Source organism: Engraulis encrasicolus, chromosome 13 (assembly GCF_034702125.1).
Source record: "Engraulis encrasicolus isolate BLACKSEA-1 chromosome 13, IST_EnEncr_1.0, whole genome shotgun sequence".
NCBI lineage: Eukaryota > Metazoa > Chordata > Actinopteri > Clupeiformes > Engraulidae > Engraulis > Engraulis encrasicolus.
The window spans coordinates 36581997-36595495 of NC_085869.1; the positions used below are offsets into that span (position 1 = coordinate 36581997).

General features: G+C 42.1%; 2 protein-coding genes across 7 annotated transcripts in view; both read left to right on the forward strand.

Moving 5' to 3' along the window:
* The first annotated feature begins 1478 nt into the window (after positions 1-1478).
* dcun1d2a (DCN1, defective in cullin neddylation 1, domain containing 2a) lies at positions 1479-9260 on the forward strand. Of its 5 annotated transcripts, none has more exons than XM_063213833.1 (7): positions 1479-1587; positions 3634-3850; positions 4355-4523; positions 5478-5608; positions 5711-5793; positions 6597-6693; positions 7824-9260. In XM_063213833.1, the coding sequence occupies exons 2-7, from the start codon at positions 3676-3678 to the stop codon at positions 7901-7903; spliced, it is 735 nt and encodes a 244-aa protein (XP_063069903.1). In that variant the 5' UTR covers positions 1479-1587; positions 3634-3675; the 3' UTR covers positions 7904-9260. The 5 variants fall into 5 exon arrangements, with proteins under 5 accessions (XP_063069903.1, XP_063069900.1, XP_063069902.1 ...); XM_063213830.1 differs by lacking the exon at positions 1479-1587 and adding an exon at positions 1603-2380; XM_063213832.1 differs by lacking the exon at positions 1479-1587 and adding an exon at positions 2584-2746.
* Positions 9261-12324: 3064 nt separating this feature from the next.
* LOC134461080 (growth hormone-regulated TBC protein 1-A-like) overlaps positions 12325-13499 on the forward strand; it is a 16609-nt gene continuing 15434 nt past the window's right edge. Inside the window, exons 1-2 of one of the 2 annotated variants that reach the window (XM_063213839.1) lie at positions 13120-13201; positions 13284-13359. In XM_063213839.1, coding sequence (XP_063069909.1) covers positions 13135-13201; positions 13284-13359 — 143 coding nt within the window. In that variant the 5' untranslated portion in view covers positions 13120-13134. Of the gene's footprint in view, positions 13202-13283; positions 13360-13499 lie in introns of both variants that reach the window. The other variant, XM_063213840.1, reaches the window with a different exon arrangement.

Here is a 13499-nt window from a genome sequence, read left to right on the forward strand (position 1 = left end):
CAGGTTGACACATAAACTACTTCACATCCTAGCTCGTTGGAAGCCCTCGGTTGAGATGGCATGCTTCCAGTTGATTGAATACATTTTGGACAATTGCTTGTACGTTTGTAGAAATCAATTGTGTTTCTTTGTCATTTGTGGTTTGTCCTTAGCCTACCTTGGACACAACTCGAAAACATGGTGAAGGTCCATGTCCAAGTAGTTCACAGTAGGCTAGTAGCCTATACTGCCCTACAATTTCAGAACGCAGTATAATTCAAAATGCCAAACTGAGAAAAAAGGCTTTAAAAGTTTCCTTTCTGTCCACGCGACTGTGTTGGAGGTAAAGTGGTGATGACACTTCCATATAATACTTTTTTAGGGTGAAAATGTATGCACACAAGAAAAAAGCAAAAAAAACAACATTCTCATTACTTTTTAGCTGAAAAATCATTATACTGCGCTCTGTTGTGGTATTACTGTCTACACCAAAACCACGGTGTCAATGGAGAAGTGCAGTATAAAAGTGCAGTATCGCATTATACTGCGTTCTTGGCTAGTAGCCTACCACGTAACCTACTAAAACCAAAAAGCGCAGTATAATCAGTTTTTTGCGTTTTTTTCCGAAACGGGACCAAGTTGGGCCAAAAAAAATTAACACAAGAAGAAGAAGGTATTTTAAAGCCAATTTCCGGTCTAAACCCATTTTCGACCATTTTCAAGATACTGCGTTCTGATATTGTAGGGCAGTATAGTTATTACACCTGTTCGACTGCTGTGGAAAGCTGATTGATTATCAGACACCATGCTCGTGTGAGGTCAAGCCGTGCCATGCCGTTTGATTTGACTGCTCATTAGTTGGATAAAGCCTTTATAGAAATACGCAAGTGTGACATAACACAGCTATCAAAAGGCCTAGTTGCACATGCATCGTCAGGGGTTCCCAACCTTTTCCAACTTGGGGCCCACTCGAAATTGTCACAAATGTTCGGGGCCCACCTCTAACCCGATTACGAATAAAACTCACATAAATCAGAAGCAACACACACCAAAATGTGATTATAATTTTTAGAATATTATTTCAAGACCCACTTGGTATACCCCCAGGGCCCACCAGTGGGCCCCGGACCATAGGTTGTAAATCACTGTTCTAAGTGATTGTGGCACGTCAGACTGAATGGATTGGAGGCATTATTGTTAGTCCCATTGTAAAACAATATTGTGCGCGTGTCCGCTATAAAGCAAGATATATTTTGTGTGCCATATGGCAGGTTTGGTTTAAAATCTGACTGTTGCATCACTTTCTTCTATCAAGGTCAGAAAGGGACCTTACAAATTGTTTGATATAGTTGTCCATCAAGGATATGATTCAGCCATTCGTTATGGACTACTTCATCTAGCTCTACAATTTGCTACACGAAAGTGCTTCCATGTTTTTCTTTTTGTAATTGTTTGACAAAACAGCAGGACTCATGTGATACTGCCCCTCCCTGCTTGGAGGCAGCTGAGCGCTGTCGAAGCTTGGTTAGGTGGCACAGCCGCCGCTAGCGTAACAACTTTTGAAGCCTGTTGTTGAGGTGATTCACACAACAAATTCCGCTGGAAAAGGTCAGGTACGCGTTTGACCCTCAATTGCATGTCATGTCATGACGAATCGGACACACACTCTGGGTTGTCATAGACTAGTTTATTCTTATGAAGCTTCAAATACCGTGTAATCCAATCAGTGGTTGAAAATAGCAAAGTAAGTTAGCTGCTAGTCAAATCAACTTGCTAACTCCTTACAACACTTTTGTTTCGCATTCATACATGTCAGTGTTTCTTAGACTATTTATATTTGTCGTTTAAAAGTTTTGTCGACGTCCCTCAATCGTGTGAAGTAGTTCAGAAACGTATACAAACAAGTAAATGCAACTAGCTTTCCTTCCTCGAGCCTGAAGGCAACTTCACTCGGAATTCTTCGGATATGCAACGTTCAGCCTCTGCGTCCTCAAACTCAACCGAGAGAAGCACATCGGCTGAAAGTGTTGGCCCAAACATAGTGTTGCGCGTAGTCACATACCAGTTTATTAAAGTACACCAGCAGTTTGTCATATGGCCAATGAAACACCCAAGTTCCAAGTTGCTCATACAATGCAGATATGTGAAGTAGGATAATAGTGTCGATATGTTGAACACCGATATGTTGATCTCCTGGCCATTGTAATCCCCAGAATATAGTCGCCACTGCACAGAAAGCTTACTGTCCACTTCAAAACTGTTTTGAAACTACAATTCCCGGCGCCATGTGACTTCAGCGCGCAAACTCCATGGTTCTCTAGCGCAGTCCCTTGATGCTGACGCGCAGGCGTACACGGAACTACTGAGTATCAAATTGGTCTAACAGCGGGTGATAAAAATGGTAGGTATTATGAAAATCATAAACCCAAACGGTAGATTAAACCTCTACAAAGGTGCACAACATCGGAGTAAATGTCGTGATGCGCGGGGTTATCCACTCGCTTTGTACCTACGCGGTGTCCTTAGCCTGTGTCGCATTGTCATTTCATTTTCTGTACCGAAATTTATCAACGAAGAGAGGGAAGGTCAGTTGTTGATATTTTGAGAGCTCGGTCCGCAGTCACTCCACCGCGGCGCGCGTTCCTTTCCCTTTTTGGCGAACTGCAACTTTGGTTGGGCAGAGCCGAGTGCTAGCCGCGCTGCTGACGCGAGAACTGGGTCGCGACTCACTGCAGTACCGAAGCTCAGGGGATAAAAAAGAACAACAGTAGAATTGCTTTATTTTATCGTCTTTCTGCACACTGCAGATTTGCCTGTTTAGACTGGAAGACTGGGCACTTACTAATATTTACGAAAAATGTTTGCTGAAATCTTGAATCACCTAAAAGCCACGGCTGAAAATAGTGTTAACGTTAGCTGGATGCTAAACGTCATGGTATCTGCTTGGAGCAGGGGCAATGTTGACAGTTCAGATGCACCGTTAGTGGCACTCGCTCTATTTTGTAAAATGCCCGAGTAATGGCTGATTTGCGTTCAAAAGACACCTGCAGTGTTGGGCTATATAACCTTCAAATGCTTAACTCAATAAAAAAGATAACATAGGCCTATATATGCACAAGGTGAACGAGTAGCTTTAAAAGTCAACAAACTATTTTTCCAGGTCAATGCGTGGCTTTGATATTACATTAACAAATGTGCTTAGTAGGCACGGTTGGAAATAACTCCCAACATATGCAGAGTTTGTTTGGGCTGTCCTGAGATAGCTCAGAGGTCCTCCTACTTGAGTTACATTCCAAGAGGATCTTTTTTTGCAAGTGGCCTTCCATAGTTAAGCACGTGCCTTGTGCCATAAGCTAAAGAACTTACAACCTTTGCTTTAATTTCTCACACACTCGCCTCACGTGCCTCTGTCGTTATCTCCTTGTTTAGAACGTGTGTTTTGTTTTGGAACTAGGAAATCGTAGGAAGAAATCTGGACGAACTTCCCTGCCTGTTGTCGCGTGTTTCTGGATGAGTGTATTTTGGGGTCTCTGCCTACTTGCCTGTGTCTCGGTGTGTCTGTATGTGCTGCTTCTGACGGTGTCAAACCCCCGTGTGCCTGGTGCTGAGTCTACGACTACGCCTGCTGAGCGTTTCTCCTTTGTGTCCGTGCAGCACAAGCTGAAGTCGTCGCAGAAGGACAAGGTTCGCCAGTTTATGTCCTTTACCCAGGCTGGTGAGAAGACAGCTGTGTACTGCCTGACGCAGAATGACTGGAAACTAGAGGTGGCCACAGACAACTACTTCCAGAACCCAGACCTCTACTACAAAGAATCCATGAAAACCTCAGTGGACCGGAAGAAGCTTGAACAGCTCTACAACCGCTACAAAGGTAAAACCAGAAACCAGTTGTGCATTTGAGGTACAATGTAAAAATATAGTTGTTTACACAATGTGTTGGTGTGGTAAACAAGTTGTATTTGTGGAAGTGTGTGGGTGGGGAGGGGGGTGGTGGTGGCTGGGCTTTGTTTACTTTCGAGGTGTGCATGGGACAGGAGTGTATTTTTGTGCAAAGCAACTGTTACGGCTTATATAGTTAGTAGCTACGTCATTGTGAATTGACATGGTGTGGTATTGTGTTGGGTGAAGGTAAAGTTTGTGTGACCATGGGCCAATACTACAAAGCTGGTTCAGAATAAGTTAAGGTTAAGTTAAGAGGTAATCTAATACAATTTTTTTTAATACAATGAGGACTCCAGGCTCTTCTATTAGATGATTCACCTCTTAACCTTAACGTATCCTGAACCAGCTTTGCATTATAGGCCCCATAACATCATGTTAATCTTGTTGTCGTTTACCTTCCTTCCCTCTGCTGCCCCTCCCTCTTTCCTCACAGATCCCCAGGATGAAAACAAGATTGGGATCGATGGCATACAGCAGTTCTGCGATGACCTCAACCTAGACCCGGCCAGCATCAGCGTCCTGGTCGTGGCATGGAAGTTTCGCGCCGCCACACAGTGCGAGTTCAGCAAGAAGGAGTTCCTTGATGGCATGACAGAACTAGGGTAAACTACTGCATGATGTCATTCCTTAGTGTAGTTGTCAAGGTGCATCCATCTATATGTGCGTAGCCCCTTCAGCCAAGTGCAGGGTTATTCTGCTACCAGTCCGATGTAGCCTGGGAATTCCCATGCCGCCTTGCACGCTCGTTCCTATCTGCTCGACAGCCTGGAAACCATGGCCGACTCTGGACGGGAAATTTAAAAGTGAAAGCCAAAAGCCCAACTGGGAAACTCCAACTGCCATTGTCATTATGTGACAGCACTCAACAGCACACACAAGTGTTCACTGCACACAACAAAATTGTATTTATGCCTCACCTGTGCAAGGGGGCAGCCCCCAATGGCGCCTGAAAGGAGTCTGTACATTTAAAATCCTTTTTGTTATTCCAAGGCAGGATAGGATGATGTTATGATGTTTCGACGGTTGTCTAACAGTCAAAACATCATATCCTGCTTTGAAATAGGAAAGAAAAAAAAAAAAGAAAAAAAAGGATTTTCAGTGTGCAGACTCCTCACTCTAAAATTACAGTCAGCTTTTGTCCTGCACCTTTTCCTGGGATGTGCACAATCCCATTAAAAGGTGCACATCCCATAACAACCTTTTCATCAAACTTAAGTCAGTGTTCTGAATAGTTTAGATCGAACATTAATCGAACAAGAATAGTGTTTGGCTGTGGGCTACTATGCACAATGAGACATTCATAGCGCCTAAATAAACGGCCGTGTGGAATCGTAAACCCCACCTTCCCTACAGGAAAGTGAATAGATGGTTTCTAGACTATGTCTTACTAGTATTTAGGCTGGCGATTGCCAGGTTAATTCTCGTTAATACTTGCCCCAAAATGAAACAAGAATTTTGCTAATTGTCTCGCGCAAGGCTTGTTAAAATAATACTGCATGGTTTATGATGGTCTGTTTAGTTGACTGAACCTCTCTGTCCCTTCTGTCCTGCTCCAGGTGTGACAGCCCCGAAAAACTGAAGGCACTGTTACCACGACTAGAGCAGGAGCTGAAAGACAGCGGAAAGTTCAAGGACTTCTACCAATTTACCTTCAATTTTGCCAAGAACCCTGGACAAAAGGGTTTAGGTCAGTCAAAGTATTTTACTTCACACTCACTGTGATGAAGGCGATGCATCAGAATCACAATGTATACCAAGATCTCACATGCTTTTCTTTGTACACTTTCAGATTTAGAGATGGCTGTGGCCTACTGGAATCTGGTACTGACTGGCCGGTTCAAGTTTTTGGATCTCTGGAATAGATTTTTATTGGTGAGTGGTTTATTTGGATTTCATTACATTACATTACATTGCATTGGGCAGACTCTTTTTAACCAAAGCGACAAAGTCCATATAGCTGTAAAAAGATGAATAAAGATTCATTAAGAACATGAATAGAATAACTGGAAACATACGTAATTGCAGTATATCGTGATGCATATCGTTATCGTGATGTAAAGTAATACATATTGTGATTTTTTTTTTTTCAAATCGCTCCGCACTCAGTGGTGTAGTCTACATAGAACGCAGGTATACGGAGTATACCCACTTTTAAATTTAAGGGGCTTCAGTATACCCACTAAAAATAGATTGTTCCATTATTCACAATAGCATAAATATATAGTATACCCACTTCAAAAAATGCTCGAATATACGTATACCCACTTCAAAAAAGTAGACTACACCGCTGCCCGCACTACCAACTGTATATGTGCATCTTATGCAGGTGATAACACGGATAACGACCTCTGCCTGTCTAAGCACACTTTTGTTAACGATAGGGAAAGGGCATCGGGTAGAAGCCTAGGAAGCCTTGCTGGTGTAGTTTGAAGAAAATCGTTTATACAATGTTTTTTGACTTTGTAATTCTGGGGTTCGTTTCTTGACAGTGCCGTTACTAACCAAGTAAGCAACTTATTTAGCTGCAATTCCCCCTTTTTTTGCATTTTCCCATTAGCAACTTACTAAGTTTCTAACTGGTTAGCAACGACACTGTCAAGAAACGGGGTCCTGTTGATGGCAGAGTATAGGGATGCGCGTCACCTCACCCATGTTGATCTCTTCTTTCTGAACAGGAGCACCACAAACGGTCCATCCCCAAAGACACATGGAACCTGCTGCTGGACTTTGGCAACATGATTGCTGATGACATGTCAAACTATGATGAGGAGGGTATGTTATGACCAGTCATACTCTACTCTTTCACGTCCAGCAAGGCAGGGATGTCGAACTCAGGCCCGGGGGTTCAAATTTGGCCCACGGAGTCATTTTATTTGGCCCGCGAGATCATTTCAAATATGTATTACAGCCCACATACAACATACCTTTACAGCATAATAAGACTTCAATGGGAAATTTGGTGTGTCACAGGGATATGAGTGAGCCCAGTCTAGTGAAACAGCTCAAACTCATGCAACAGAATATGTGCAGGTAAATTTGCTGCTTGTGAAATTTAAGTGTGAAATTATGAGTATTACATAAGTGTGTGTATGCAAAATTTAGTCTGCTTTTTAAAATAGATATTACATTTCACCTGTGACTTTGTTCCAGATTGTGATTTTGGCCCTCAGTCAATTTGAGTTTGACACCCATGCAGCAAGGCATCATGTGGTGGCACCATGTGTTTTCTCTACCACCTGTTTTATGTACCATAGAAAGAACAATAATGAATCACTATTAGATTGAGTTTAGTGTTTCAAAACCAATATATACAAGGCGAAGAACACATTGATGGCAACAATTACATAAGTGATGAACACGGTTTTTCAGCTTAATATTAGTGAAATTATTGGGTTTATTTTGGCTGCTACTAAATGGATACACTTTCTTTTCTTATGTGCTATGTGTGTCACAAGTATGGTCCATCTTGCAAGACTGTTTGTGTTTTAAAAAAAAGTTCCTGGGGCCTATACTACAAAGTTGGTTCAGGAGTAAGCCAGGTTAAGTTGAGGGGTAAATCATCTAATAGAAGAGTGTGGAGTCCTCATTTTATTAAGCAAAGGCTCCACTATTGGATGATTTACCTCTTAACTTAACCTGGTTTACTCCTGAACTAGCTTTGTAGAATAGGCCCCTGAAGTCCTGGGTGCATTTCTCAAAAGCGTAGTTGTTGGCAGTGAGCAACTTGGGTAGTTGGCAATGGAAAATTGTTTTGCAACCATCAAAGCAGCTACCGTAGTTAGCAACTATGCTTTCTTTCGAGAAATGCACCCCTGATTGGTTCAAAACAAAACAAAGGTGGGTCATGGTCCTCCAACTGACGGCCAAAGGTGTGTAATGATTTCTTTTCCCTTCTTTTCCAGGGGCGTGGCCTGTCCTGATAGACGACTTTGTGGAGTTTGCCCGGCCAATCGTAACAGGAAGCAAGCGCAAGACGGTATAATCTCAGCCCCGCCTCTTCGGAAGGAGTGGGGTCTTGTTTTGCATTGACTCTCTAGTTTTTTTTTAAAGACTTGTACAAACATGGAAAAAAACAACAACATAGAAAAAAAAGAAAAGCAGAAAAACACTTGAAGTCGGCAAGAAGAAATCCAGTACAAGCAACAAAAAACACACACAGTACGCAGACCACCCGTCAAGAGGAAGTGCTACTGACGAAGACGTGGAAAAGGAGGAGGAGGAGGATGGGGGGCAAGGCACGCAGGAAAATAACGCTAGATTCGCTTTCGAAGTCGCCATGTGTGTGCATTGTCAGCTGTTGGCACAGGCAAGCTAATTCTAACCTCAGGCTCGAGAAGACGCCATGGGGGACCATCATGTATATATTATCTGGACCCCCCTGCACCGTCCCTGGACCGCTAGCTGTGTACCACCTGTGGGAGAGGACGCCCTCTACCCACCCCTGCTCCCCCCCACCCACCCCACCTTATGGCCACTCTTAAGAGTCGTGGGTGTGTGAGAGAGAGCAAAAGAGAGTGCGTGAGAGAGTGTGCAAATATCTCAGAGTACTTTGTTGTGCGGTGGGTTGAGAACTTTTTTTTTTTAATTTTATTTTAATTTTGGTTTGTTTTTAAATAATTTCAAGTATTTCCTGCAGGGCTTGGGATGGTCGCACTATAAACAGATCCACTTTCTGAGCCAGAGTCCTGGGTTCTGAGCAGCATGAGCAACAAGCTTGGCTCAACTCACCAGCACAAACACTATTGTTACAGTTGTAATATACTGTATCTACTGTAGCAGTGTGTACAGAGAGAATTCTATAAAGAAATCATATTAAAAAAAAGTTATATGAAAAAAAGACACAAAGCTAGGGAGAGCAAACAAAAAAAGGTGTTTTGCGTACAGTGTGTCAACTCTGTTATCCGATGCCTCAATATCATTTTATTTCAGGTCAACCGTGTGACCATATCATCTGTTCTTTTTGTTTTTTGGTTGTTTTGTTTTCTTGTTTTTTTCTCTCTCTCTCTTTCTTTCGGATTGTAGAAGTTGGTGTGACTATGTGCAGTTATGTGTTTCTCATCAGTTTTTGTTCACTACATTTTTTTTGTCAGATTTATGTAAACGAATAAATTATAGCTCTTTAAGTAAAACTGCTTTTATTTCCTTGCCATGTTTTTATTTTTTATTTTTGGAGAATGGGGTTACGATATTTGTTGGTGTATCTGGACATGCGAATATAAGTTATCGTGTACTTACATGTAATGTGTATATAGGTCCATGGACTTCTATATGAAGTACTGTGTGTATATATGCATGTGGAATGGCTATATGATGACAATACACAATATACTAAGACACAAGTCTGGTCTGAGGCTCATACATGACGTACACATGCCATACACACACACATACTTACAGCACCTCATTTTTAATTTCATGACAGGCAAAAACATAAATATCTGCCCGATATCCCAACACAGTGTTTCAGTTCAACAAACCTGGTTAAGCGAACGTAGAGGCAATGGTAAATCAGCTAATAGAACATTCTCTACTCTTTAAAAAAATGACGCATGCAGACTGTCTTTTAACAGATTTGCCACTTTCTGTAGGTTAACTTAGCTGCAGAGGTTTATCACTTAATTATGGTCTTGTAATATGGCAGTATATACTACTACTTCTGGTGTAGAGGTTCTACAAAAAGCAAATGTGCTCAGGGGAAACACATTGAGCAATGAGTCACATGTGATACAGAGCACAGGCCTCAGGTGTAGTCTATGTAGAATGCAGGTATACACAGTATACCCACCTAACATTGATTGATCCATTATTTAGAATAGCACAAAATACAGTATACCCACTGCAAAAGAGTAGACTACACCATTGGTCCTCATGTACCATAAAGGGTAAAAAGAATTCAAGTTAACACTTCCCCGTGTATGCCCTCTGAATTAGAGACGCCTCAACCTAGTTAAACACACTCAAATAGAAATAGTCTTTTGCTGCAAATATCCGGTTTAAAAACACTGAATATTGATAATGTCTTGAGGAACTCAGGAGTGTTGTGTATGTATTGTTGGACTCCTGTAGATGGCACTATTTCCAGACTATCGTTACCTTCTGTGTTAAGTGACGTCATGTTCGGTCTGTAGGGGTTGCACCTATTGCCTCTTAGAAGCTGTTTCTACATGCAGGGATATTTTTGAAAAACTTGGATTTGGCCTCTCCTGTACACTTAAACTGAGTTTTAAAATGCGCATTTCAAAACTCCAGTTTTTAAAAATATCCCATATTTAGGGGGCTAAATGTACCTGTCACAATTGAGTTTTAATTATTATCCACAACGTGTTTTCATGAAAGTAGATAATAAAACTATCTGCATTTTATAATATCCACATACATGTAAACATCACCTTGGCATTCTAAACATTGGTGTGTGTATAGCATCTCTCTATACATGGTTTCAAGATTATAGTGAATGTGAAGCTTAACCCGATGAGTTTGTCTGTTTGATTTTAAAGATGACGCTAAAACCAGAGATTCATTAAAACCGAGTGTAATGTTATCCAGTCAATCTGCTGAAACTTCAAGGTTTTCCAGGGGAGTATTCCAAGAGGCTGGTTCAGTTGTATAGGCTACCAGGTGAGGTCAACCTTGAGATAGTGAGTGCGTTTTAATATGCAACCTTACCTCCTCCACTTGCTTCTCGTCATGATGACATCACTGACAACAGCATTATATTTCAATATCTTGCAAAAGCTCAATTGTAAAGTCTTTTTCTCATTTGCAATTGGGATGGTGAATGAAAAACAGTCCCTCAAAAGTTGTTGTGGCGAGGCTGACAGCTGGGAAACTTTATCGTTTTCTCCACGGAGGAGGGGCCAGAAGGCGGGACGAGGAGACAAGCACAAGTGGAGGAGGCAAGGTCACATATTGGGATGCACAGAGTGATGAATCATCTAATAGTAGAGCCTGGAGTCCTAATTTTCTTCACCACATGATAACATCAGGGTATATTTTATTAGGTTTACCATTTCCTGTGACCTAGGGGTGAGGAACCTGTCTCGAGGGCCGTTTGCAGCCCTTGAGGCCGTTTTATCCGGCCCCCGATATAATTTTAATGCTATTCAGCTTCACATGAAATATGACATTTGTAAAGGAATCTTAGAAAATGCATTTGCAATACAATTAAGTTATATTTAGGGAACCTGGAGAAGGCGCTGTTTGTTTAAAAGGTGGCTGCCTCCAACATAGGCCTACAGCGAAGGGGGAAATCCTGGTTTGTGTTCATAGTACGGCCATCGGAGGACTTTTACGGCCCTCGGATGAATTTGAAGTGGCCCTTCGAATGAAAAAGGTTCCCCACCCCTGCTGTAGGTGAACTAAGCCAGGTTTATCACTTCACCATAGTCTTGGAATAGTCTCCAGGTGAACCACTCTTTCTTTTCTTACCAAGACCAGGGTGAGTTCACTTAGGCCTACCTGGACATGTAGGCTAGTTATTTGAGCAAATGGGCAACAATCTACTGGAACAACAAAATCATTACTTTGGCACTGTTGGTTAATTTGGCTGCTGCCAGTGAACTATTGGCAAAGCCATAAGGTCACAGCAAGTTAATTTAGAGTAGAGATGTTTTCTTGCTCCAAATGAGAAGTTAACCTCTTCCATAGGACTAATGGGTTTTTTGCCCACTAACTTTTGGGAGCATGTTGCCTGCCAGTAAGGTTAGTGGTTATCCACCAGGCTCACAAAAAGTAACCATATAGTATAGGCTACTACTTACCGGTAATTTACTTTCTATGCATTGTATGGTAACTGGAGTCAGCTTCTCTCCAGCTGCCACCTGTTCACTTTCCCGATCACTGTCCTTTCCCTTTGAAGCAATGGCCTATATCAGCTTCACTGCAAGTCTTTGTCCGAAAGACGTTTTTTCCCCCCAATGGTAATTAGTGTCTGCTGCTTCAATACACCACAAGATAAATGGCAGGAGAATAGTCTTTCAGTGTCTTTGTGTGTTTCAGCTGACATCTATCTGTGGTGTTGGACTAATAATCCACCCTGAACCTCTTTCTCTGTAAAAGTAGTCTTAAATAACGAGAAGCAGATCATTTCAAGAAGCTTAAAATACGTGGAGTCCATGTGCCCTCATATCAACAGGACACACCCAGTAAAAGCTAAAGTGGTCTCCTGAGCGTTAAACAGAAGCCTTGTCTACCATATGCTGCTGCTTTTTGGGATAATAACACAGTGCAAAGAAGCACCGTGGCAAAACTATACTATGGAACTTGGGTTGAAGCCAACATTTCACAATTAAGCACAATATCAGTGTGATACATTCAAATTATAAACAGCACATTTAATGTGGATTGCATACGAGATTTATCGCATTATCTGAATATTGAATGTGGCTTGCACTTGGGCCTAAAAGTATAGTAAGAACAGTTACAGAATAATCAGGCGGGGTCACTGACTTCAAACAAACAGGCGTTCCAAAAACCGACAGCCGCGGGGCATGCATTTCACTTGGCAAGGCATGTCGCAACTATGAGTGCATGCGTAAAATACTCACGACTAGAAATGTAGCCAAGTCGAGTTCTTTCAACCTGCTCCGAATGAGAATGAATGATTTCCCCCTTAGCTCTGCCTGGGAATTAGCATTCAGGGAGCGTGCGGGCACATTAAAAGGGCAACGTGACTGACTGAGCTTCAAGCTTTGTAAATCTAGCATGCGTGTTGGGTAGAAACATCGACGTGGAGTAGGCTACGAGTGCGCGGCTAGGCAAAGTCGTCGAACTGTTGTTTTTCGTCGAACTCTTAGTTTTGTTCCATGCACTTTCCATGCAAGTCGTCTTTGAACTTTTACGAAGCCGTTTGCACCTATTTCACTACTTCATTATGGCACGGCAGATAATAGGCTGAGAGGGAAAAGCTTCTTTGGTTTACCTTAGCCGTCCCCGGTGTTATTGGCCTCAGGACTATTATTACGCACCTGTGATGTGGGTTGTCCATCAGAACAGACATTGGATACGGGACATTTGACACCCTGTTGCTGCTCGCTCGTAATGAACTTTGAAGCATTTACATGCTCTGGCGTGGATCATACTATGAGTGGTAGGCTACCTTTCAGTTGGTAAAACTCTTGTCGAACGATTCGTGTGAATTTGATGAGGTCTTTGGTGTAGAAAACTTTGGGATCTTTTTTCTCTTTGACTGCTCCCAAATGGACAGTCAATCGAATGGCTATCATGTTTCGGACGGTGATCTCAACAGCAACACCAACAGCAGTAAGAATACATCTCAAAGGTAAGATCATGGATTTAGTGAACGTACTGGCTATCTAAGTTCACAAAACATTACGTAATTACATCGACTGTGAAATCTCCAGGTTTGCCCACATCTGAAAAGGCGAAGAAAGTTCCTCGCCATCCAAAATATCCACCGAGAAATCACCTGCCTGTCAGGTGATCGGTTTGTGATGTGACACTGTACTGGGCATACTAACGTTTCGGTCGTGCTTTCATTGTGTCTTGAACGAATTGGTGGTCATTTTTAACGATCTAACAAAAACCCTAACCTGTTTGCGTGATCTGAAGGCTAATTT

Excerpts from the sequence above, each read along its gene's own strand:
- dcun1d2a (XM_063213829.1), top strand. The coding sequence starts at position 3,490 with ATGAGTGTATTTTGGGGTCTCTGCCTACTTGCCTGTGTCTCGGTGTGT. Across the intron at positions 5,609-5,710 it reads CCCTGGACAAAAGGGTTTAG|ATTTAGAGATGGCTGTGGCC; the intron begins GTCAGTCAAAGT and ends GTACACTTTCAG. Across the intron at positions 5,794-6,596 it reads TCTGGAATAGATTTTTATTG|GAGCACCACAAACGGTCCAT; the intron begins GTGAGTGGTTTA and ends CTTTCTGAACAG.